The sequence below is a fragment of the Cibotium barometz genome, chromosome 55 (assembly GCF_041138505.1).
Source record: "Cibotium barometz isolate CiBa-2024 chromosome 55, ASM4113850v1, whole genome shotgun sequence".
NCBI classification, from domain to species: Eukaryota; Viridiplantae; Streptophyta; class Polypodiopsida; order Cyatheales; family Cibotiaceae; genus Cibotium; species Cibotium barometz.
The window spans coordinates 20,390,833-20,418,372 of NC_141100.1; the positions used below are offsets into that span (position 1 = coordinate 20,390,833).

The 27,540-nt window shown below is 45.2% G+C and overlaps 1 protein-coding gene across 3 annotated transcripts; it reads left to right on the plus strand.

The window, feature by feature from the left end:
* On the plus strand, positions 1-27,540 carry LOC147607491 (uncharacterized). 3 transcript variants are annotated; one of them, XM_086790301.1, is made up of 5 exons: positions 1-528; positions 613-683; positions 781-1,748; positions 3,383-3,516; positions 26,336-27,540. In XM_086790301.1, exons 3-5 carry the CDS (start codon positions 844-846, stop codon positions 27,250-27,252), a joined length of 1,956 nt encoding a protein of 651 aa, XP_086646427.1. In that variant the 5' UTR covers positions 1-528; positions 613-683; positions 781-843; the 3' UTR covers positions 27,253-27,540. The 3 variants fall into 3 exon arrangements, with proteins under 3 accessions (XP_086646427.1, XP_086646428.1, XP_086646429.1); XM_086790302.1 differs by having other exon boundaries at positions 244-528; positions 778-1,748; XM_086790303.1 differs by having other exon boundaries at positions 244-683; positions 778-1,748.

A 27,540-nucleotide genomic window follows, 5' to 3' on the forward strand; every position in this document is an offset into this window, starting at 1 on the left:
TAGAAAGTATTATTAAAATTAGAATTTAGAGAATTCGAAGGTTTCTGAAAGTTTTTATTATTACAGAATTTTTCATTCGAAATAAAGAAAGTATGATTAAATAGGATTATCGGTTTGAAAGTATTATTAAATAGAAAGTTATGGATATTGAAGGATAAAGTAGAAAACCTTCTTTTTTTTTTTTTAAACGGCTGAGATAGAAAGAGACTGGTTACAACTCATAACGTAGAAAACCTTCATTTGAAGTAAAGAAAGTAGTATTAATTCTTATATTATTCGGTAATAAATGCATTAGTTTCTGTCAGTTGCATTTTTCATCCCGGTTCCCCAGAGTGTTTTACATCATTTAAATTGCTGTTTTCTCATTGATTAAAATTCCTTTTTCTTCCTGCATTATTTTAATTCCATTTTTATAAACATTATCTCACTTTCTTTTATATACAAAACCCAGTTTGACAGGGAATGGGGAACAACATCCATGCTGTGCGCCTAGGAACCTCCTTTGGCTGGTTCCATGGGAGCTGAAAGGTTGTATCATCATTATCTGATTATCAATTTTTTATTTTCATTTTTCAAGAAGAAACTTACAATTTCAAAGCTTTTTGCTTTTAGGTACCCCAAATCAATCTCTTGAGTCCTGAGGATTTGTGCCATTGTTGTTGCATACACCGACCAACAAGCTAGTGAGTGTGCTTCCTATGCTGGGGCTGGAGTGCCCCATTATTGCCTCCACCCTCTTGCATTACCTTCTATCTCATGTAAAAATGTTTTGCCCAGCAGGTTTTTGCTTGCAGCATTGAAGTCCTGCAAGACCACATACTCTGCTGAAGCTGGAGAGTATGCATGGCCTGGGATACTAATGCCTCCCCCTGGAACTGGGATACTGGGGCAGTTCTTCTACAAAGCCAAGGAGGGGAGCTTTGGAAGCAGGTTGAAAGTACTTCGACCACAACTGCGCCTGAAGACAGGCGATGCTTTGGGCAGCATGGAGACCCTCATAATGGACTCATGTGCTCCAGCATGGGCCCTACTTCCTTACATATGTATGGAGCTGTGGCTAATGGCACTGGTGGTGGAGAGACTGCTTTTCCTTCTTTGGAGCCAAATCGACTACCCATTGCTATCGACAACGTTGGCAGCGAGCTCTTCAGCATCGGTTGGAACGATGCATATCAAGGTCAGGATCCAGGAAATGTAGCACAAAAGAGAGTTTCTGATAATCATGCAGGGCACCTTGAGCTGAGAAGTCATGGTCACAAGCAGCAACATGCAGCAACAAGCTCTAAAGAGACAGTAGGCAACCTTATTCTGGCAAAGCATTATGAGGATAAGAGTTCAACTCAGGCTGAGCAGCAGGGAAGGCCTTTAATTCATGCAGGAAAAACTGTTAAAGACATCAAAGATGGAACCAGGGCAGCACAATCCATGGAGGAGCAGCACAGTAGCACGGCCACAGGCTCAGCTGGCTCTGGTGAATCTCTAATCGGGTTGCATTTGGGAAAGCGGGCGTACTTCCAAGATACTACAGCTGCCACTGGAACCAAGGCAACTCAAAAGCCTAATCCTGCTCCAAAGAAGTCTAGGGCAGCCGGAATGCGAACACCCCGCTGCCAAGTCGAAGGGTGCATAACAGATCTCACCTTGGCCAAAGACTACCATCGCAGGCACAAAGTTTGCGAGCCACATTCCAAAGCAGGAAAAGTAACAGTTGCAAATCAAGAGCAACGTTTTTGCCAACAGTGCAGCAGGTATCTCTCTGTGCTGCTGTTTATTACAATGGTTGAATGCCTTTTACAAGCTGCTTCTCTCCATTGTGGTCACTGTGATATGATGCAGTCAAGGTTCTTCCCCCCCAGATCTCATAGCACCTTCTTCATCATGTGAGCCTTCATTGCTTGGGTCATGGAAACGAGTTGGCAGTGTTTTTTTGACATTAATTGCTGCTTGGTTCTTCATACCCAGTTGTGACCTGCCAGATTTTAGTTGTCTAGGATGCTTTGTGGGAGACGATCAGTGTGGGGGGGGTTGTGCATTTGTGTTGGGTGGTGAGATGCACAGAGAGCACTGAGGTACACCAGGCCTCCTTGCAAGTATGTGGAGTGTGATTAGAATTAATCTTGTTGATGACCTCCATGGACCACGGGGCAGGTAGGGGCAGACTTCAGGGCTGCTGATGAGTGCAGGGATCTTCCTCCAAGTTCAGGACAAAGGCTTGTTGTTCTGTTGGGTTACTTGGTGACTTGTATGGCTACAAGTCACCAACATGGCTCTCCCAATAATGTGGTCTCCCTCCAAAGCGGACTTCAGGGAGGGAACTTTTCTATTTCCTTTTAGTTTATTGCTAACATATTCCAGCAATATTGATGTTCATTGCAAGCACTTAGCATGTATACACCAATCCACGGACTCTTACAATGTTTTCCAAGGCAGGGTTGAAGAATTTGAGACATTATTATGCCAAGGCATTTGCCAACTCCAATGACAGACTGCGGATTTGAACAGATCAGAAGACTTGCAAAAGGAAGTTTTCTTTTGGATTTCATCTATAGATCAATCCTCACATGATAATATCGATTGCTTGGTAGGGTAGGCTGGGTCTTTTTAGCTCTCTTCCTCTGTGCTGAGTCTTCTTACTCATTCCTCTGTCCCTGTGTCCATTAGAGCTCTCAAGTGGTCACTACCCTATGTTAACGCTAACCCCAATGCCTCTGCAGTAGTCATGACACATGCATTCTTGTCAGGGCATGATGTGTGTGACAATGAGTGCAAGTCTCTGACTTTCATCTTCATGCTGTTTTTTTCATATTACTTGGGTATCAGAGCTCAGGTCTGTCTAGAATCCGGCTTTCTAAATGAGTTTCTCCATACCATAGGGATGTGTGGTATATTAGGCACACACGTGTGGAAGGTTTCCAAGACGGGAATTTCCTGTATTCTATTGGTTCTACAGCAGGCTTGTGTGTGTGTGTGTGTGTGGGGGGGGGGGGGGGGGGGGGGGGGGGCTGTGTGTGTGTGTGTGTGGGGGGGGGGTTATTCCTCCCATTCACCTTTGAGAGCTTTCCAAAAAGTGTTTTGACAAACTATCAAGCTTGATGCTTATCATTGCTTTTTATATGGGTGTTAAGCAGACAAAGAGACAAATTCTTTTAGGATTAACAACTTGGGAAGATCAACAGTTTAGCCTCTCCTCTACAGTGATTAGTTCTTGCAGTATTGTTCCCATGCACGAGAATTTAACAAAGGTGGAATGACAATCAGATGTGAAAGTAGTTGTTGTATTATTAACTGAGTTGAAAGATCAACCTTTTTGCTTTTATTTCTCACCTTGTCTTTTTCACACATGCTGCATTTAAATGCCTTAATTTGTCTCCTTATTCTATAGATTCCATTTGCTAGCCGAGTTCGATGAAGCGAAGAGAAGTTGCAGGAGGCGGCTTGCTGGTCACAACGAGCGTCGGAGGAAGCCACAACCTGACCCCTTGGCATTGCATGCTAGATTGCAATTTAATTATGAAGGTATTTGACTTGATTAAGCTCATGCGTTAATGTGTAGCTATTTTATTACTCTTGTGCTTCCAAATTTGCATTTAATTGTTGTACTTTACGTTGGAAAAGGCTCTTGGTGCACCTTATCAAAGTTATCAAATTGCTAGTTAAGAGTTACCCTTCTTTTTTTATATAAAAGAATTATGTACTATATTGAGGTTTTGATGTTCAAACTCGTGCCACCTTGCTGGAAAGAGTGGTGTGGGTGAGGGTATTACATGCTTTATACTTCATTAGCAGAGAACAATCACAAACTGAAATTATATGTGTGTGTGTGTGTGAGAGAGAGAGAGAGAGAGAGAGAGAGAGAGAGAGAGAGAGAGAGAGAGAGAGAGAGAGAACAATACACATGATGAGGTCTCAATAACCCTCAGAAGGGCACCCACCTGTATTTCCTTGTATTGCTTTATTTGTAAATGGCCTGATCTTTAGGAATTTGCTGACCATATGATGTACAGAGAGCTGATGTACAAGGCTGAATACTGTTCCTTCTGTGCAGCCTCTGCTGGACAGCCTTGTGCCTTGTGTTTTCTGCTTCTACAGGTGGTAGACCTGCGTTTTAGCTTCTATGCTCACTCATTTGGGACTGGGACTGTAGATGACCTCCTGTGCCCTGCATTTAGGGCTGAAGAATGCAATCTATAGTCCCACTCCCAAATGAGTGAGCGACCTTTAGGGCTGCAAAACACTAATTTGTTGACCATATGATATACAGAGAGCTGACGTATAGGGCTGAATACTGTTCCTGCTGTGCAGCCTGCTGGACAGCCTTGTGCCTTGTGTTTTCTGCTTCTACAGGTGGTAGACCTGCGTTTTAGCTTCTACGCTCACTTGTTTGGGATTGGGACTGTAGATGACCTCCTGTGCCTTGCATTTAGGGCTGAAGAATGCAATCTACAGTCCCAGTCCCAAATGAGTGAGCGACCTTTAGGGCTGTAAAACCCTAATTTGCTGACCATATGATGCACAGAGAGCTGATGTATAGGGCTGAATACTGTTCCTTCTGTGCAGCCTCTGCTGGACAGCCTTGTGCCTTGTGTGTTCTGATTCTGAAGGTGGTAGACCTGTGTTTTAGCTTCTACGCTCACTCATTTGGGACTGGGACTGTAGATGACCTCCTGTGCCTTGCGTTTAGGGCTGAAGAATGCAGCAGACATTGCATTCACCCTATATGTGTGCAAGAGACTAGAGTGGTGAGATGGCTGCTATGACAAGATGTGCATGCTTAATATACGGGTAGTGGAACAGGCTGATTGCTGTATGGTGCTGGCTGTCTTGGTCTAGAGGACAAGTCGTGTAGAAGTCCCTTTTTCTGACACTTTCCCATGGGCGCCTGGCCGTTTGGCCATGGGCCCCGGTTGCTGGGCACCCACAGGTTCCATAGCCCCCAAATTGGGTGGCGAGTCGTTTGCGGAAGGTCTCCTGAATGGATTAATATCCTTTTCCCCCAAAAATGTGGTGTCTCTAGTGCTTTATATCAAGGTTTGCACACATTGCAATGACACATTTGCTGACAGGCACCCGGTCAGTGGCCTAATAAGTGCCTGAGATGAGACGACGCCTTACAATCTGTGAGGGACGTGCACGAGACTGCTGATCCTGACCACCCTTTGGCGGTATTCAGGGGTGACTTGTTCTGGACAAGGGCTCACATGCTTGGTGTGCGACTCTGGCCATATGGCCTTGCATATGTATTGGTGTAGTGTGTGTATGCCATTCAAGTGCGGGACGCTCGTGACATGCCCTCTTGCTTAGCTTGATGACAGGTCTGGCTATGCCGTTGGATAATCCTCCAACAATCTTGTAGAATCTTGCGTCAGCTTCTTGAGGGTGTGGCTACTGAATGTTGATGCTGGATTGTGGTACTGCTTTGGAATGGCCCTAAGGACCCGGGTGTTGTGCGTTGGTATCCAACGAAGTGTGTCTTCTGGCTGCTGAAGTGCGTCACAAAGTTGTTGCGTGTGTGTTTTTTGGAATGCCCCGAAGCCTCTTTCGTAGGTGGTTCACCTTCTTGACATCCCTTCTTGCCTAGCTTCATGACAGGAGCGGCTATGTTGTTGGCTAATCCTCCAACAATGCTGGATCTTTCTTGTAGCATCTTGCATCAGCTTCTTGAGGGTGTGGTGTACCGACTGTTGATGCCGGATTGTGGTACCACTTCAGAATGGCCAGAGGTATGGTGATCTTGTGCGTTGATATCCAATGAAGTGTGCCTCTTTGCTGCTCAACTGGGTGATGAAGTTGTTGGGTGATTTCTCAGGAGCATGCACAGGCAGTACCACATCCACGACACAAAGCTAGAAGAACGAAAAAGAAGAACCACTAAGGAAAGAGGCTAGGGACATTCCAACACACATTCACATGGCTAGTCTCAACTACATCAACTATAATAGGATCAGATTGTTAGGACTACTAGACTATACACAAGAGATGAGAGATTGAAAAGCTCTCTTAGGTTCTCCTTGGATCATGATTGAGTTCGGTATTGTCTTTGTGGTCCACAAAAGCTATCATCCCAGTCAACGTGTGGTTTGTAATGGCGAAACCATTTTACACTGAAAATCATGCCTGCACCAATCAGTGCTGTTAACAGGAAATCATGTGTAAACTCCACCTCAGTTGAAACCAATGTTGCCTTTGGGCAATACACTTATCCTGTAGATTCATTCCATTGCTTAATCCGGTGATTGTCATGTCTTTGTGTCAAATTTAAATTAGCTTGGTGGGCAAGCTGCTCGGAATTAGGGCCTTGGTATTATGGCAACCAAACAAGACCACGAAGGGGTGTCGTGCTAGAGTGCCTTGACACTTAAGGAGACACTCTTCGTTATCTGGAGTCCCCTCTTGCTGCGCTTCGAGCTCAAGAGTGAAGAGTGGTTCCTCATGCTGAACCTCCAGTGTCCTGCAGATGACCACACTAATAACTTGTTCGGGTGAGATCTACTGAGGTTGAGACCGGGTGGAAGAGGTGTGTTTCTTGGGGCGTTGTTTGACAGAAAGCAAGGCCCTGAACTTAGAAAAGTATAAATCAAGAACTTTGGGCCATATTTGATTATTATTAAAATAATAAAAGGAGAAAAGGCAAAAGCAAAGCAAAAGCAATGTTTAGCAAAAAGCAGGGACCCCCCTTCAAGTACAAAAGAAGCTTGTATTTCTCTTGATTATATAGAACAAATAAGTGGAGATCAACCCTTTGAAGATTAACTTCCTGAAGAACAACTTGGTGAAGAGCTAAAGGATCAACTCCTTCATCAGCACCATCTACTCCACCACCACGCTAAGGCACCGCCACCCTGCTTTGCCCCTTTGACGCTGGTTGCGCCACCAAAAGCTGCCGGTGCAGTGCTTGCTTCGCCACCTTGTGCCTCTACGCGGCCAACATCTCCGTCGTTTTACAGACTCTACCTACGCCGCCTAACGCTAGCTATGTCGTCGCCTCTTGCAGCGCCGCCGCCGGTTGCTTTGCTTGCACTGCCCTGAAGCGCCGCCCACCAACTGTGCCGCTTGTCGCCACTGTGCAATTGCCTGTCACCTCTGTGTAGTCACCCGCCGCCTTGTTCCAGCAGCCCCATACTATGATTGCACCCTGCCTCCTCCTAACTATGCCGTCTTGTCAAATCCCCTCCGGATCTCCTCGTGGAACGCTCCTGGTACGACACTCGAAACCTGGACAAGCCCACAGTCTTGGCTGTCCCCATCGAGCCACGAGTTGAGCTAACTAGGTTGACGTACCGACCAATCTCCACCTCGCGACGAAGCTACCCTCGCGGGCCTCGAGATTGCTGCCAGCCTCGGCTGCGTAAAGCAGGTGCACGTCTGGCACTAGATCCAGGCTCCAGACCATAGAGCTCTCACAAATCACACGAGACTCTATATGACTAATGACTAACCTTGGCCACCCTTTTATAGGCTCTTGGTCGGTCATTGGGCGTCCATACTTGGGTGTCCGCCCGTTAGTCTATCCCTAACTCAGCTCGTCAATCAGTCTGCCTAGCTCCAAGCTTCCCCAAACCTCGAAGCTAGTCTTGTGTGCGTGTAGCACACGGTAGATACACACTGTGCACGAAAAAGATCGTTCATCATTTTCTGGAAAGTGGCTGGAGCATTGGTTAACCCAAAAGGTAATACGAGAAACTCGTAATGGCCATAGCTAGTCCGAAAGGCGGTTCTTTCGACATGCCTTTCATGAATACGTATCTGGTGATAGCCAGTACGTAAATCTATCTTCGTAAAATATTTCACTTCTGCTAACCGGTCAATCAGGTCATCTGATCTAGGGAGAGGATAACGGTTCTTAATTGTCAGCTTGTTCAATCTCTTATAATCTGTACACATTCTCCAAGTGTTGTCCTTCTTTCTCCTAAGCAACACAGGTGCACCCCAAGGTGATTTACTTGGACGGATCTGGCCCATCCTCAAATAATCTTCGAGTTGTTTAGCCAACTCATCTTCCTCAGCTTCAGCTTGGCTCATCCTGTAAGGTGGAATACTGACAGGATGAGCACTAGGGATCAAGTCAATACGATGATCTACGGCCGGTTCAGGTGGTAAACCCGATGGCAGTTCCTTAGGAAATACATCTTGAAACGAATCAAGTATCTTTTGTAATTCTTTGCTTTCAAACACACTTAATTCATTGACATCCATGGAAGGGATGAGAAAGGAAGAAAGTGGAATCAATACACAATGGAAAGCGGTATTGTGATATGCAGCGGAAGTCTTTGTATTGGTTGATCCTGTCACACAATATGCTCACACCGTCTTCTGTATCCTCAGTTTCGTGAGTTTAGCAATCCATTTCATTTACTTCAAACTTTAAAGAGATGAGAGAGAGATATGAGAACTGTACACCAGATTGGGTCCCGAATTACTCACTGAAGGGCCCCCTATCCCGATAACGAGATAGTATTTGCTTTATTACTTTAGAGAGAATGACTTTGGACTGTAGATAAGCCGAACGCAAGATCTCGGAGGATCGGAGTATGGCTGATCTGTACACTGCTGTAGAAACACCTCAATGACTTGATCTCGAGCCTATGCACTCCTCCCAAGGGCATGAGGAAGGGCTGCACACCTGAGGCTCAAAGAAGAAGAAGGTGGACTGTTCTACACACTGTTAGAATGCTGAAAACACATATGAATGCTGTGTTACCTTCACCAAATGACTGCTGAATGTGTTGATGATGCATAGAAGGCTGGACACTGATGCAAACAACAGTTTCAGGGCTGGAAACTGCTGTAGACTGTTGCTTCAGGGCTGGAATCTGCTGTGGACAGAAACGCTGAGGTGTGGAGAGGGCTGTGGACTGAAACACATGAGCAAACAGATGACTGCAGGGCTGCTGTACGGCTGGAGCAGAAACGCTGAAGACCTGTTGTACGGCTGTGCAAAAAAACGCAAAGATGATGGCTGTTTGCTGGCGTTAATCTATGCTGAACTGTGGGCTGAACTGTGGGCCTGAACTGATGCTGATTTCAGGGCTGAAAGAGGCTGAAGGCAGGCACCTAGGGCTGGGCTGAAGCTATGGATCTCAAGGGCCTGGAGAAGAAAGCTTATGGGCACTAGGGCTGGATTAGTCTTGGGCTGAAAGCAAGAGAGAGGAGAGCTCTTAGCACAATGAAGACTGAATGAGGAAAAGAGGCTCTAGGCAAGCCTATTTATACTAACTGGAGGTTGGTCATTTAATAAAGTTAATATTTATAAATGCCCAATAATGCAAATAATGATAAATAAATACTAATAAATATGGGAAAAATACCAGATAAATCCCAGTAAATTCCCTAAGGCTTTGGGGATGTTCTAAATGATGCACAGGCATATGAATGCATATTATGCAGGATGCAGAGTGCTTTCTGATGCAAACCCTAAGGCTTCTACTGACTCTACATGCATGAATGATTCTCTCCAAGTGGGTTAAGGGACTTGACTGACTGACTGACCCACTAAGGCTGAGGAATGACCTACGTAGCTCGTGCCTGACTTATCCTGGACTGAGGATGTACAATGGGGTCACGGCGTACGACAAATATCATCCCATTGGGTTCTAAAACTGTACAACTGCTGCACTTCTGACGATGAGCCATCTTGTCACCATGCACTGAGTGCAGAGTGCATGTGACATTCCCTCCTGATTAGCATGGCGGCAGGTTCATGGCTTCCAAGTAGTCCGCCAATAACTGGGGGTACTCCTGGAAGAACTCCTCGTCGAGCCATACGGCTTCGTGGGTGCCTCGATCTCGGAACTTCGTATAGAACTGACGAATCCGTCGACCGGAACCATGCTTCCATCGATGAAGAAGGGTCTGCTCAGGCTCAATAACTTCTGCCTCGTCTAGCACGTCTGGCTGTTGTTCATCTGAAACATCAAACACTTCTGGACCAACATATGGTTTTAGCCAAGAAACATGGAAAACATCATGCATTGTCCAACTGGCAGGCAACTTTAACTTCATTGAGACATCACTTATCTTCTTAACTATTGGAAAAGGGCCAAAACTACGGAATGAAAGCTTGGGACAACGTTTGCCCACTTGTTTCAATCTCTGCTTCATGATACGCAAATAGACCCAATCCCCTTCCTTGAAGTGGACATCTCGTCTAGACTTATTTGCCTGTCTGCTATATGCTTCCTGAGCTTTGGTCAAGCGGTCCTATCCACAAAATCACTCTGCCAATGCATTCACAGGCAAAATCTCCACACACGCCACGCATCTATATGTACACTGACCAAAAAGACCTCTCAAAAAAACGCCTGACAGATAGCAATAGAAATGGAAAATTTGCACAACAAAATGCGAGGAGAGTACTTGACATTTTCCAAATGGCCCTACATCGCGTTTTCTTGCAAATTCCTGTGTCCCTTTTGGTTTTCACTTCTTCCTCATTGTTTTGCTTTCTTTGGCCCTGGGGATTTCTTCCTTGATGATGAGAAAAGTTTTTGCTTTGGAACAATCTGTCTGGGGATGGAATGCACTAGACAACTGCAACTTAGTTCCAAAGTTTTCAAATAATGCCCTCCAGAAATGCGAGGTAAACTTGGAATCTCTATTTGATGTTATGGTGCTAGGCAAACCACAAATTGGATACCAATGCTTGAGAAACAGACGGGCTACGTCCTCGGCTGTGGCCGTATGCTTGCATGGGATGAGCATGCAAAACTTACTAAAGCGATCCACAATGGTAAAACACTGAGTATTACGGGATCCAGTGGATGCTGGTAGAGGCCCTACAAAGTCCATAGATATGTTGATAAAAGGTCCGTTAGGGATAGGCAAAGGTTGAAGTAAACCTGCCTTCTTTGTATGGGGAACCTTGACTTTTTGACAAATCTTACAGGCTTGTACATGTGCATAGACATCACGCCTCATCTTTGGCCAATAAAAGGACCGTTCTAATTTCTCGAGGGTACTGTTGATATCCCTATGTCCTCCAACTAAGGAGTCATGGGCATCATGGAGAAGAGCGGAACGCTTTTCCCGAGTAACACAGAGATGATTCTTGTAGAACAACCAACCGTTCTGTACTGAATAGTGGCCAGGCTCAGAAGTGAGGGCCAAACTATACTGAGTACCAAACTCAGGGGAGTCGACATATTGGTCTTTCATACTATCCAAGTCCTTCTCCGTGATTTCGAGAATGGTAGCTTCTTGGACTGCCTGGATGCTGGACTTTCGACTGAGAGCATCTGCTACTGGGTTATGCTTACCAGGGATGTATTCAATCATACCTCCAAACTGTTGGAAGATTTGACTCCACCTGGCCTGTCGATCACTCCACTGGGCACTTGGCATAGTCTGAAGCCACTTAAGTGCTTGGTGGTCTGTTTTCACTGTGAAAGCCTGTCCATAAAGAAAAGGCTTCCAATGTTTGAGCGCTGTGATCACACCCAAAAGCTCTTTGTCATATACCGAATAATTCTTTTCGGCAATATCCAACTTTCTGCTGTAATATGCCACGGGTCTATTGTCCTGCTGGAGGACTGCACCTATGGCTACATTGCTGGCATCGGTGATGACCTCGAAAGGTTCATCCCATGATGCTAACTTTAATACAGGTGCTTCTGAGGCAGCTTTCTGGAGTGCACGGAATGCATCAAGTGCCTTACCTGTAACTGAGACTTTCTGCTTGCGAGTCTTCACCCCCTTAAGCAAGTCGGTAAGAGGTGTTGCAAGGTTGGAAAACTGATGGACATGTGTGCTATAGGCCTGACAAAGACCTACGAATGAACGGATTTCTTGGGCGGTCTTAGGAATATCCCAATCTAAGATCTCCTGAACCTTTGATGGGTCCAGTCTAATCCCATCGGAACCAATGATGTAGCCCAAATACTGAACTTCCTTAACACCAAAGATAGACTTTTTGGCGTTTATGTAGAGCTGATTATCTCGCAAAAGTTGCAAGACTTTCTCCACATCTTTCTCATGCTGCTCCGCAGTGGCTGAGAAGACTAGTATGTCATCAAGGAATATGAAGACACACTTCCCAATGTGGACTGTGAAAATCCTAGACATCATCTTATTGAACGTTGTGGGTGCATTTGTAAGCCCAAAAGGCATGATTACGAACTCGTAGTGACCACGCTCTGTCCTGAAAGCTGTTTTTGGAATGTCAGCTTCAAAAATGCGGACCTGATGGTAACCACTCTTGAGGTCGATCTTCGTGAAAAACTTAGCACCGTCTAAACGCTCCAAAATGTACTCTATCCTGGGCATAGGAAACTTATTCTTGATAGTGAGTTTGTTTAATGCCCTGTAGTCTACACAAAGGCGTGTAGACTTGTCCTTCTTTTGGACAAATAGGATAGGTGCAGCAAATGGGGAGGAAGAAGGCCGAATGAATCCGGCTCGGAGAAGCTCAGATAACTGCTTTTCCAACTCGCCCTCTAAAGTCTTGGAAAGACGATAGGGAAACCTACTAGGAGGATCTGATCCAGGGACCAAATCAATGTGATGGTCCTCAAGGCAAGAGGGTGGGAGACTGGGCGGGAGATCGTCCCTAAGCATAATGTCCTGGTGTCTGGATAGGAGGTCTGCTAACTGAGGGACTGAAGATGTAATGGATGCTACTAATGAGGGAGGGGCTGTTTGAGCACGAACATAAAGGAGTGCTCCTTCTGCTCCTTTGCGGATAGCTCGTCGGGCCTGGAGATGCGAAATCAATGGGATGCCAAGAATGCTTCTATCCCCCCGAATCATGACAGGCTCAAGAAAACCTTTACAAATGGTAAAAGTGTCCTGCCCCCAATTGGGAATAGGCTCATACTGACGGAACCATTGAATTCCTAAGATCATGTCACACCCTAACAGAGAGGAGACGATGAAATCTCGTTGGAATGAGGCCTTCTGAACTTCAAAGGCAAACTGCTGTGCCTTCTGGGAAATGTGGGTGCGAAGACCAGGTGTAAACCCGTCCACATCCAGATGATATGGGACTAAAGTGCAGTTCAATTTATTAGCGGCGTCTTCAGAACTGCCCATATCGAAAAGGACTACAAACTGTCGGCCCTGGGCAGAGCCATAAGCTCGGATAAGGCTCTTCTGAGCAGCATCGCTCTCACCCTCCTGCTTAGCATCAAATACCACGGATGGCATAGGATGCATGGAAGGTAAAAGTTGAACTGCATTTGAGGTAGTAGGCGGGGCTGGAGGAGCTAGGGAGACTGTGGCAATTGTGGCAGAAGGAGCTTTGGCAGCTTGTGCCGCTTGCCATTTGTGGCAATCCTTCTTACCATGCCCTATTATATGACAGAAAAAACATCTATTTTCTGACTGGTACTTCTTTTGCTCCTCTGGAGGAAGATAACCTCCAGTAATACCTGCTTTAGCCTTTTCATCAGGGGTTTTCTTAGGTTCTTTATCCTTCTTACCCCCTGAACTGGAGCTATTACTGCTGTCCTTCTTAGCATCTTTAGAAGATGCGTTACCTTTCCCTGTCTGTGCAGCTGATTGCTGCTGCTGGGGTTTGGTACTGGACTGAGATGCCTGCTTGGGCTTGCCCCCATTGAGCTTCATTTCTTCATTCTGAGCGAGAGTCAAAGCCCGGTCATAAGTACTTGGTTCAAAGTTACGAACTGTGAACCGAATGTTGGAGTCCAATCCACGAATGAATTGCTCCATCTTGGCCTGCTCAGATAACCCTAACTGCTGTGCTAAAGTAATAACCTTACCGGAAAACTGAAGCACTGGGGAACCGTTCTGTCTGAGTCCATAGAACTCGTCTTTCAAACCGGTCATGTACTGGGGCGGGAGAAATCTGGTCTTCAGGTCATGGACAAAGATGTCCCAGTCAAAGGCTGTGACACCTGTGGCCTGGTCTGTATGAATACTAGACCAATGTTGTCACCAAGTGACTGCCTCACCAGTGAGATGGGGAGCCGCTAAGTGGACTTTGTCTTGTGGGTCTGTGATCCTAGCTAATGGAAAATGAGCATTAAATTGATGAACAAATTGATTAACTGAAGAATGATCACACTTACCATCATACTTGCTGAAATTCGGTTGACTGCGAATGATGGTGGTTGCTGCTGCGGGATGCTGGCTGGTGACACCTATGACTGGGGAGACTGAGGAGAGCTGCTGATACCTCAGGTGTATGGCCTCCTTTTCCCGTTGGTGTTCGAGTAACATACGTTCTCGATCAAGCTCACGTTGGTGTGCCCGAGCGGCGAGTTCAGCCTGACGCCGGTCTTCGTCGATCCTACGTTGGGCTTCCTCATAGTCCCGTCTTTCTTCTTTTTCTCTTCGCCTTCGGGCCTCGTCCTCTCTCCTTTGTTGTTCCATCTGAAAGAAGAGGGAGATGTAGTCGGGTGCTGCTGGAGGTGTAGAAGGACGTGCTGCTGCTGCCTCCAAGAGTTGGAGACGCTCCATGAGTAGCTGGTTCTAAGCTCTAAGAAGAGCTATGGTGTCTGCTGTAGGCGGAAGAACAAGGTCTCCTTCTTGGGGACGTCTTCCGGCTGATGAGTACTCTCTCCTGTAGACATGATGCTGAAGTCGGTGGTCGTGCCGGAACGCAATCTAACCATCCGAGGATGCCCCCACACTAGGATACGGTGTGTGTGGACTATCTGAATCTGATACCAATGTGATATGCAGCGGAAGTCTTTGTATTGGTTGATCCTGTCACACAATATGCTCACACCGTCTTCTGTATCCTGAGTTTCGTGAGTTAAGCAATCCATTTCATTTACTTCAAACTTTAAAGAGATGAGAGAGAGATATGAGAACTGTACACCAGATTGGGTGCCGAATTACCCACTGAAGGCCCCCCTATCCCAATAACGAGATAGTATTTGCTTTATTACTTTAGAGAGAATGACTTTGGACTGTAGATAAGCCGAACGCAAGATCTCGGAGGATCGGAGTATGGCTGATCTGTACACTGCTGTAGAAACACCTCAATGACTTGATCTCGAGCCTATGCACTCCTCCCAAGGGCATGAGGAAGGGCTGCACACCTGAGGCTCAAAGAAGAAGAAGGTGGACTGTTCTACACACTGTTAGAATGCTGAAAACACATATGAATGCTGTGTTACCTTCACCAGATGACTGCTGAATGTGTTGATGATGCATAGAAGGCTGGACACTGATGCAAACAACAGTTTCAGGGCTGGAAACTACTGTAGACTGTTGCTTCAGGGCTGGAATCTGCTGTGGACAGAAACGCTGAGGTGTGGAGAGGGCTGTGGACTGAAACGCATGAGCAAACAGATGACTGCAGGGCTGCTGTACGGCTGGAGCAGAAACGCTGAAGACCTGCTGTACGGCTGTGCAAAAAAACGCAGAGATGATGGCTGTTTGCTGGCGTTAATCTATGCTGAACTGTGGGCCTGAACTGATGCTGAATTCAGGGCTGAAAGAGGCTGAAGGCAGGCACCTAGGGCTGGGCTGAAGCTATGGATCTCAAGGGCCTGGAGAAGAAAGCTCATGGGCACTAGGGCTGGATTAGTCTTGGGCTGAAAGCAAGAGAGAGGAGAGCTCTTAGCACAATGAAGACTGAATGAGGAAAAGAGGCTCTAGGCAAGCTTATTTATACTAACTGGAGGTTGGTCATTTAATAAAGTTAATATTTATAAATGCCCAATAATGCAAATAATGATAAATAAATACTAATAAATATGGGAAAAATACCAGATAAATCCCAGTAAATTCCCTAAGGCTTTGGGGATGTTCTAAATGATGCACAGGCATATGAATGCATATTATGCAGGATGCAGAGTGCTTTCTGATGCAAACCCTAAGGCTTCTACTGACTCTACATGCATGAATGATTCTCTCCAAGTGGGTTAAGGGACTTGACTGACTGACTGACCCACTAAGGCTGAGGAATGACCTACGTAGCTCGTGCCTGACTTATCCTGGACTGAGGATGTACAATGGGGTCACGACGTACGACAAATATCATCCTATTGGGTTCTAAAACTGTACAACTGCTGCACTTCTGATGATGAGCCATCTTGTCACCATGCACTGAGTGCAGAGTGCATGTGACAGGTATACAAAGAAGAATCCATTATATTTCCAAAATCAACTGTATTTACAAGAGGTCCCTGAGAGGGATGTATACAATCACCTAAAATACTATACTGGTTGTTCCTATGCTGAAAAGAAAAAATATGACTAGACCAATCTATTTGGACTTGAAGAGTCTTAAACCACTCAATCCCTAATAACAAGTCTACATTTTCTAGGTGCATAACATAGCATTCCAGAGTATCTTTGTAGTCCTAAATCTGGATTGGAAGCATCTCCACCTTTCGATCCCATACTTGCCTTCCTGCAGGTAGGCGTACCTCATAGGTATGATCGTTGGGTGTCGTATCAAGACTCAATTTCTGCACAAGTTTGTAGTTAACAAAGTTGTGTGAGTTGCCAAGGTCTAGAAGAATGTGAATTTTATGGCCATTCACTTCTCCATAAACTCGGAGAAGATCATGCAAGCCAAATACTTTAGAGTTGAACAGACAATCAGAACATGCACTAGGGCGAGAAAGTACAGTAACTGACGTACCTGTCAAAGACAATTGATTAGTTGCCTTTGGCTTGGGTCCTGCGTTGGTCTTTGCACCCTTTTGTTTCGGACACTCGTTACGCATGTGTCCTTTTTCTTCGCAGATAAAACAACGTCCTTCCTTCTTGAGCTTTAAAGCCTTAAGGAGTCGTTTCTTCTTCGCTGGTGTCAAACTTGAATTCTTCGAAGGTTGGTCCGAAGACTTTCCTTCAGTCGTGTTAGCCATAGGTGCAGAGAACTTTCTTTTATACTTGTTCCCCTACTCGGTAACGAGTTTCGACTTGGAAGAGACCATTGTATCATCATAGATACGAGTTGAATGAATGGCTTCGTCCAATGTTTTGCATTTGTTATTTTTAACCTGTAAACGATATGAGTCGGGTTTCGACTTGGAAGAGACCATTGTATCATCGTAGATACGAGCTGAATGAATGGCTTAGTCCAATGTTTTGCATTTGTTATTTTTAACCTGTAAACGGTATGAGTCGGGTAAACCAGCTACGAAAAACCCCAAAAGAGTAGTGGGATCCATCTTTGTAGCTTTCATTTGCAAGTCCCTTAACTTCTGGAGGTAGACCTCATAAGTGAGGTGCTGCGAGGTCATGGTCAAAGCTGTAAACCGGGCAACAACATCATAATTATCCTCTTTCTTGAGGAATTCCTTCTTGAAGATGTCTTCAAATTGTGCCCAAGTTGTTGGCTTAGGATTGTCAGGCAAAGCAAAGCTTTGCCTGAGAGGAAATCTGCCACTAACTGGATCTTTTTTCCATCATCATATGGATGAAACCTGCCACTTATGTAGCCATGTGTCCACGATCTCCTTGGTACGCTGCTTTTGCTCGCCCCCGAACGGTTCCGGAGTAATATTGGGGCCTAAAGCAGAGGCCAAGGTATCCATACCCGAAAGAGTAGAGAGGGTAGTGGTCAAGAGAGAGATGGAGTCAAAGCTTGCATTTGGGCGGCGATTTGTGCCTGACGTTTCGAAGAAGAATCTTCGAGAGCAACTTTGAACTCTTGGAAATCTGATTTTGATACATAATCGTCAAAAAGATCGGCATCGGTATCTTCCATAGCCGGCAAGCCTTTGCGTTCGACAAGGGGCTCCAACTCCGATTCTTGGGTCGACATCGTAAAGAGGGCAAGTGGAGAGAAAATTCGATCTTTGCACAATAAAAGTGCGAGGGAACTTGAGAGCTTGAGAGCTTGAAAACTTGAGAGATGTGTGGCAAGAAGCCCACTTAAGGGGTTTATATAACTGTCTCCAAAAGCTAATTGAGCTTTTGCTTTTGTGTTTTTATATATATATATATATATATATATATATATATATATGGATATATATATTCTGCCTTCTTAAAAAAAAACACTTTTAAACCTTAGAGGGGACCTTTAAACTTTAAAAAAAAAAGTTTAATCTAAAAAAAATAAAAAACGCCTCAAATCGGCGAAGGCTTTCTTGGATTTTTTTTTCTCTTCCCTCCTGGATTTAGCACTGCCGGCTGCCCGCGTGAGCCTGAAGTCGCCGCCGCCTGCGCACGTGCCTTGCTGCCAGCGTATAGGCCTCGCCGCCTGCGCCCGGATGCCCTTGGCTGCCTGCGTCCAGAGGCCCTTGGCTACCTGTTATACCGTACCCGCCCAGGCTACGCATACAAGCATTACACACGGCTGGCGACCTCCTCTCTACCTTCTCTCTCTCTCTCTCTCTCTCTCTCTCTTACAAACAAAAGCCAACATGCTTTTTGTTTGTTTTTTCTCTCTCAACTATTCATGCGATTGCACAAACACGAATCTTCAGCCTTCTTCTTGCAAACAAATCAACCCTACCATCTACTTACACCCTCATCACAGGTTTCTTTGATGAAAAAGCACATACTATCTGAAAAAACAGCAATTTGCACAGAAAAACAGCAAGCTTCTTGAACACATACCTTTCTTCGACCTCATCTTCTCTACCTACCGACTTGCTCGTTCACGAGGCATGCTCTGATACCACTGTCAAATCCCCACCGGATCTCCTCGTGGAACGCTCCTGGTACGAGACTCGAAACCTGCAAACAAACAAACAACATGGGGGTGCAGGCCTGACTCACCTTCCAACCATGATAGCCGTGGGCAAGCCCACAGTCTTGGCTGTCCCCACCGAGCCACGAGCTGAGCTAACTAGGTTGACGTACCGACCAATCTCCACCTCGCGATGTCCCATACCGCCATGAAGCTACCCTCGCGGGCCTCGAGATCGCTGCCGGCCTCGGCTGCGTAAAGCAGGTGCACGTCTGTAGCACTAGATCCAAGCTCGAGACCATAGAGCTCTCACAAATCACGCGAGACTCTATATGACTAATGACTAACCTTGGCCACCCTTTTATAGGCTCTTGGCCGGTCATCGGGCATCCACACTTGGGTGTCCGCCCGTCCATACTTGGGTGCCCGCTCGTTAGTCTATCCCTAACTCAGCTCGTCAATCAGCCTAACTCCAAGCTTCCCCAAACCTCGAAGCTAGTCTTGTGTGCGTGTAGTAGCACATGGTGGATACACACTGTGCACATGACATGTCTCCTCTTGTCTACATCGCATACTAAATAGTTTGCCAGTGCAACCATCTACCAATCTCTTTGGGCCTTGGAATACTTCATAAAATTTGTCGGTTGCACACATCCTTGTGTGATTTTCTTTCAAGCTTGGAGATCTCTTTGGAACTTGGACTTAGAACTAGACTTGAACTTGAGTTTGGATGTGGACTTGGATTTGGGGATTTATCTCATATTTTGGTACTAGCCCGATGAAGACATTCTTGTGGGTGAGCCTCATGGTGTGCACAACATTAGAGATCTTGTGCCTCGACACCGACTTCGATATGAACTTCTACATCGACATATTTGTTTGATATTGTATTCATATGTTGTATTGGTCCTGGCTTGGAAAAGCCTGTGGATTGTTCTTGAATAAATTCCTGAAAGGGGGTGGGGCCTGTTCCTGCTCAGTGTGATGTACTGTGCAAAATTCCTATACCCCTCTATCTCTCTCCCCTCTCTGTCTATCTATATCCCTTGGACATGCGGTTGAATCTGTCATTGCACGCTCCGTTGGGCTTACAGTAGGTGTCACATGCACCTTGCATTGTGGTGCTATGTGACATATTGGCTTAGCATTCAAGTAACATTATACATCATTAATACCCTTTGTAGGAATATTTGTCGTATGCTCGTGGCCCCATTCTTGGCCCGAGTCTGGGACACATTAGGCACAAGCTACGTAGGTTAGTCTCCCAGCCTTAGGTGTCAGGGTCAGTCCCTTAACCCACTTGGAGAACAAGCATGTAGAGTCATTTGAGGTTATGGCATGCATAAGTCCATCCTATAGTTGTATACAAAGCATGTAAAAGCATATAGAAGCATTGATGCATGGGCCAGCCCATGAGGCAATACATTGGCACAGTATTTGCCTTGTCTTGATCCATAGCATCATAGACCCCACTTATATCTCAGTCGGCAGTCAATTTCCAGCATATAGAACAGTCGGTCAACATCTAGCGACAGCAGCATAGTAGAACCATCTATAGCACATATCTCTTATATAAGGCACCTCATAGATCCTTGCATAAATCATCTCATTCCACAAGTATTCAGCAAAGCTTTCAAGGGAACAAGATCCCTAGGGTTCTTGGAGCATAAAATCAGCCTCAAGCACTCTGTGCTTCAGTTCAAGGCATCATAGAAGATCCTCTCATCTTCAGCCAGCATATGTGCACATTCTCAGTAGTTTTGGATTTGTATAAGTGGCTTCATAGGGTCTTCTACAATGCTATTGGGTCAGCGTATGGTTCAGCCTACGTTCGGTCTTCCTCATCCTTGTGTTTGGCAGTCCATAGTCATCATTCACATCATTGTACAAAGTTCTCCAAAGTAATACAAGCAAATACTCTTGCTTGCAGAAGGGAAGGGGGGGTGGAAGAGGAAAAACCACCCAGGTCTCCGCAATGTCAAGGGAGGCTTCTTCAAAAAGCTACGAAGAAGACATGGAAGGAGAGATCAACAAAGAAGATACCACCAAAGAAACGCTTCCACACAGTGATGACTTCATCGAAGTAATTTTGGAGCAAAATAGATTTCTCAAGCTCCAAATTGAGGCTAAAGAAGAAGAAGCAGAAAACCATTGAAAAAGAAAAAGGAAAAGCCAAAGAGGAAGTTGAAAAAGCTAAGGGAGCAGTCAAAGAAGATGAAAAGCCTAAAGAACTTTCAGAGCTTGAAAGATTGTTTCTCGTCATGGAGCAACAAAAATAAAAAGAAGAAGCCAAATAGGCTGAAGAACGAAGGGCCAAAGAAGCCCAACCTGATGATGAACGAAGGGCCGAGGATGCCAAACTCAGGGCTGATGAGTGAAGACCAACGACTGGCAGATCAAGCAGCCCGAGAACACCAACAAAGGCTTGAACGTTTGCTATGCAACTCCACACTAGTGGTTGATAGTATCTATGCAAGCAAATATGTTGTCGATTCTCCCTACAGTGTCCCAAAACAAGGCCCTAGTTCCTCCACTAGCCCAACCACCACCGTCATACGAGCTCAACCAAGTTTTAGTAAGTACTAGAGTAAGTGCAATCATGCCGTAGTTATGTAGTTTACTTTTGGGTTTTTCCCCTTGGATATTAGGTGTGAAAGAACACCACACTTATTATGTGTATTTTGATATTGTGGAGTCAACTCACTTGCTCCACATCTTTGTATCCCATCTTCTTTGAGCATCTAATCAATCACCATCTCTCTCTCACTCTTGAGAGCTTGTTGCTGTGTACATCTCCTTGTGTTCTCTGTTTCTCTCAAACCCTAATCCCAACAGTGGTATTTGAGCTTGGCTGCAGTCCCCTATCGGTGGAGTTCTCGTCGCCCACCTTCTTGCGAAATTTTCGGCGTTGCTCCGTCCGGCAACTCCTGCGCAATCGGTCTGGCACTCTGAGCCTCCATCCGTCACCCCTAATCTTCGTCTGAGCTGCTGCCGCCCGTTCTCCGCCTGCCTACCCCTCCTGCCTTCCATTTCAACCTCCAAAAGGGGCAGAGCTAGTGGGGAGGGCTCCACCACCGCCCCGCCCGTCGACGGAGCTTGCACCTCATGAGGCGGCCCAGGGCGGAGCTCAGCCCCACCTTGGCCTTACGTGGCAAAGGCCACTTTGGTGGAAAATTTGAGGTCCCATGCCTGTCCGCGACGTTACGTGGCAAAGGCCACTTTTGGTGGAAAATTTGAGGTCCCATGCCCGTCCGTGACGTCTTGTCCAGTCAAAGTCGCCATCGCACGAGTGCACTGGTTGACCAGCTTCATCGCCCTACTCGTCGTCGTCGCCTGCACGCTTGGTTGCTCTGGTCAGTTGGCCGCCTGGTCTTCTGCCCGCCTTCAGCAGCAGCAACCCGCCTGTTGCACCAATAGCAGCTACTCCCACCACGTCAACCCACTTGTAGTAGCAACACTCTAGCTGACTACAACATTAAGGAGTCTACTGCAAAAATCAGGGTTTCACAAGGTAGTCAATTTTTTTTCTTTAGTTCATGGGGCTTTTGTGAATTTATTGCTTCATTGCAAAATTCAAGTGGAGGGCAGCATTAGGGTGCAGGATTCATGAAAAATTTGGAGATTTTTTAGATTTTTGGGATTTTGAGAAACTTTGTGCTTGCACAAATGCAGTTGTAGGACACGGAATTTTGGGGCTTTCTTAAAATTAGCGCTTAATTGCACAATTAAAGCTCATTGGTACACAAATTTTTGGGGCTTTTGTCAATTATGTGCAAGCCCATTGGTGCTCAAAAATTTGGGGATTTTCAGCATTGCTTATCTGCAGCCTTGTATTTGGGCAAAACATTTGCATAGGACTTTGTGGTTGCCTGGCATTGCACTCCGGTGTGTTTGGGATTTTGCTTGCTGGTGCTTTTTCCCAGCATATTTGGTTGCACTTGCATCTCTCTTGCAAGAGATTTCATCACCTGGCTGGAAATATGACCTAGGGCTGCTTCAACCTTTGCCGATTCCCGAAGGCTCACATGGCATGTGATAAGAGCTTAGGAACTCGGTAGTTCCCTGTCAATAAATCGGAGATGGAGAATGAGAACTTGTCAGTGAAGTGGGTGAAGGACTCCATGTGGCATCTCTAGACTTTTAGGATGATGACTGTTTGAGAATAGTGGCTATCATGCCGACTTGCACGATGCGCCGAGTGATGACTTCCTCAAGACCTAGAGTGGTACTTGTCCGGCTGCTCAACAAGCAGCCTAGAGGGAGCTGGCTGCTCTACCTCCTGCTCGGAGGTATTGCCTTCCCACTGAAGACAATGGAGGCAAAAATAGATATTGCGTGGGATTGGCATGGATGGAGGGCTCCCAACACCTTGTCATGCTGCTTGAGACATGCTCCCAAAGAGGTTTGCTGCTCTATCAAGCAAACCATCGCAGCCAGCGAGTAATTAAAACCCAAAAGTACTTTTTCCAAACCAGATTTGTGCACTCCTAGTTCTGAGGGTGCTATCCCGAACATGGGGTCACAACACACACACACAGGGTGCTAGAAAAGAAAAAATTGCAGGTTTTCGTGGTTCCTAAGTGTGTTATACTGGTGCTGTGCAAGAATTATGAGAGAGAAGAGAGCAGCGGAACACATTAACACAAGTACACACCACAATTAGATATAAATGGTACTATATTTATGTTGGGTTTTGAGAAGGGCAAGAATGAAAATTCACACATAGAGAGTAGTTGACTTGCAGAGTTGTGGAAATGAGAGCACGTTTCTTTCTTGGATAAGGTGCAAAAATAAAAGTACACCCTAAGTACAAGAGTAGTGACGTAAAGTCACATCATACCAAATAAAGCTAGGGGGAAAAACCCTTCATGTGTGAAGGTAAAAAGTGCCCGTAGTCAGCCCATGTGCATACATGTCACCACTAAAAGTGTATTTTCCTACAAATCCCCCTTGTAGTGATGATGTGAATGTGTGCAAAGTAACAGATCAAATAGTAAGTTTAAAGCTTTGCAGAAAGTTTGAAACTTTTCCCGGGGCAATGCCTTTGTGAACAGACTTGCAATGTTGTCGTATGAGGCTCTTCTCCATCACAAAGATTATCAATGCAAGCAAAATCAGCATGTTGTAATTCCGAAGCATTTGTAGAACCACCCCATGTCCTGCTAGTGAGAGGGGGTGAAATTTTGCTATCTAAAGTGCGAATTAGCCATCTAGGCACATTCCTTTCTTCCTGAATGGATGTCCTTTCCTCCCTCACCATGTCATCCACTTGCTCTTGAGTAACAGACTGATTATTAGGCTGATCCTGAGCATCTAAATGTTGTCTTTCATGAGGCATATAATGCTCTATAGTTGGCTGATAGGATCTAACATCTAACATATATCTAACATCAACTGACACTAGCAGCAGCCCATCAAACATTTCTTATGAGCCTACATTATATTGTTTGCTGAATTAAAGCATAGGCTGAACTGAATTTTCAGCAAACACAACATCTGTGGTGACACGAATCTTTTGCGAGATTGGGTTGTAGAGAAGGTAGCCTTTGCACTTAATACTGTAGCCCAAGAAAATATATTTAACCGCCTTGTCATCTAGCTTGGCCTTGAGCTGCTGTGGCACATCTGCATATGCCAAACAACCAAAGACCCTCGTGTAGTCCACTTTGGGCTTCGTGTCGTACGAAGCCTCATAAGGTGTGATTATCTTCAAGGATTTAGTTGGCAACACATGAGTTGCACACATAATTGCTTCCATCTAGAATTTATGGGGGAACCTTTGACCTTTCACCATACATCTTGCCATCTCCATGAAAGGCCTGTTCTTCCTTTGAGCAACACCATTTTGTCGTGGTGAATATGGCACTGTACATTGACGTTTAATGGCCTTTTGCAACAAATGAGCCTTGAAGGCGGGTCTGAGCAGAGGGTTTGGACTTTGCAATTAGTTATATTTTCAGCCACCATTGCCACACAATGCTGAAAGCACATAAACACCTCAGATTTTGCCTTCAATGGATACACTCATGCAAACCTCGAATAGTCATCAATGAATGGGTACACTCATGAAAACCTCGAATAGTCATCAATGAATGTGACAAAATACAAGTGTCCTCCTATGGATGGTGTGTTCATAGGACCATATACATCATTGTGTATAAGCTGTAATTTTTAGACGGCTCTCATTGATCCATCATTCGGAAACAGGTTTGGATGCATTTTGCCCAAAATACACCCCTCACAAACATGGCCAACATGTGGCTCCAAATGTGGCATATTGGAAACCATCTAATGCTTGTGCAAAAGCAGCAAACTACCGAATTTCACATGCCCAAACCAAGCATGCCACAACACTGCATTGCTCATTGAAGTACTGTTAGTCACTGAGTATTATGCACTGTGATGTTGCCTCTCATATCTATCTAGCTTACATAGGCTATGGTAGAATGTTGCAAATGTTATGATCAGATTGTCTTTCTTACAATCCCTGATTGTGCGTTTGTCATCCACAAAATTCATCACTAGACCTACTCTAGCAATGGTAGAAACAGATAGCAGATTCTTTTAAATTTCTAGAACATATAGAGCACATCATGAAGGCAAAGATCTCTCCCATTAACAACAATGAGTATAACTTGATCGACTTGCTTCACGAGAGAAGAGTTATTTGCACATGAGACGTTTTTACCATCTGGTACTGGCTCTAAGCTTATGAAACAAGTCCTTTCTGAAGGTAACATGTCTAGAGGCACCAATGTCAAAGAACCAAATAGCATCAGAATTCTTCGGTGCACTAAGAGACATGTCGTGCTTAGAGGGATCATAACTACATACTAGAAAAGCCCAATCAAATTTTGTAGACACCCCTTCTTTCTTAGCACTAGAACCCTGTGCAACTACATTGCCAGATTCTTTTTTTCTCTCCTTTGCAAGACTTTTCTTGCATTCATTGATGTAGTGACTTGGCTCCCAACAATAATGGCATTTGCCCTTCTTCTTGGCCTTGTCTGCAGCCTCTTTCACTGACGCATTAGACTTGTTTGAGAATTGATGGCTCTCCATGATCAGTGGTTGGATGATTTACACCATGGTTGGATGCATGTCCCTTGCCCTTGTCCTTGACCACAATGCATGATCATGACGTCCCAAGCTTGTCTGGCTGTCCTGTGTGACTGCATATTAGGTATAATGGGCCTCTAAACTGACAAAGCTATGAGAAACATGGCCTGTGCATCCCTTGCATCCCATCTTTTTTGCTCTCAAGTAGGAGAAGGTGGTATCTGCACTTGCTGAGCACCTCTCCCCTCAGTGCTTTGCGATGTTTCAGGATGAATGTTACCTGGATGAGTGTCATTACCGTAGACAAGACCCCAAAGGGCAGAGCTTCGTATAGTTCTTCGAGTTGTAATTCATATGGATTCCGATCCCCCCCGGGATTACCTTGAAGGGCAGATGCTGGGCACATGGTGAAGATCGGTCCAACAAGAGTGACACCTAAGTAAATGTATGAAGTGATGATATCAACCAGCTCATCTTTGTGTGCGTGCGTGTGTGTGTGTGTGTGTGTGTGTGAGAGAGAGAGAGAGAGAGAGAGAGGGTTGAATCCTGATAGTGCATATATTGTAGTGTTTTTACATGAAGTGAATAATACAATAGCTGATGATCAAGAGTGGATGGTTTGAATCTTGTGAGTTAACTGTCAGGAAGCTATGATCACACTTTTTGTTATGTATGGGTAATGACCCATGGGTTCATTGAATATGTTCTGTTCTTTCTTTACAGGTTGGCCGTTTTTACATCATCCAAGGTTTTCAGGAATGCCATCTTTGTGGCAAAATACATTTGATTACAGGTCAATTGGGACTTGGCCAAGGACTACAAGATTTGAAGATAGACCAATATATGACTGCATGGTGCAAGCTCCTGGCATGGAAAGACAGTTCCATTCAAAGGGTCTCTCACACCACACCAATGACACACTTCCACTTCTGCTCCTCCAGAGTCCAAAAGAGATGATGCCTGTTGATATATCTCATTCCACTGAGAAGTTTTCACTTCATCAATACCTATCGGGGCCTGTTGGTCCAGTGAATAAGGGTCTAATCCTGGCATCATCATCATCAGGAGCAGGGGTGCTCTCAGGCCTTGAAGCCACACCGGCTACCGAAGTAGCTCCAAGAGTCACAGACACTGGGTGTGCTCTCTCTCTTCTGTCACCACAAACAGGGGGCTCATATGCTCCGGATGTATTATCATTAGACTTGTTAGGTCGGACAAGCATAGCAATTGATCAGTTCATGAATGAGGATAATGCTCCACAACAGTTGCTGCAAGGAGGGCAGCAGCAAGGTTATGATTATTCAACTGAAAAGCTGCTATCGGCGATCGTTCCGAATTCTCAAGCTCACTCATCTGCATGCAGTCTTCCTGCAGGTTGGATGGTTTCCTTGGAAAAGAATCACTTTGAAGAATCAATTGTGCATGGCTTGAATGGGGCTAGCAGTTTGGAAGGCCACCCTCTCTTAGCAGAATTTCAGGGCCATGATACCAGAGGCCCTGAGGATGTGAAGCAAACAATTGATTTGATGCGGATATCTTCTCAGCCGCAACATGGAACTCCTGAGGAACAATCAATGTCTTTTCAGCTTGGAGGTTGTGCTTTTGGAGACTTACAGTACACGTATGAATCTGCTTTTTGATTTGCAAGAGAGGATTCAGCATCTTGTCCAAGGTAGAGATCACAGTTTCGGCATTATCCATGTATTAATTATTACCATTTTGATGGCATTTGTATTGGACTTTTATGCATGACATTAGAAGTGGGGTAGTAATTATGTAACACATAAGCAAGCAACATTTGACTTGACTAGGTGTGTTTCTCCTTCATTTTGGGTCCTATTTGAATACTGTGGGTTTTGTTCTCCAGATTTGCTTGCCAAGGCATTTACTTGTGTTCTAAATTTATAGAGAGATGAACATATTTTTTA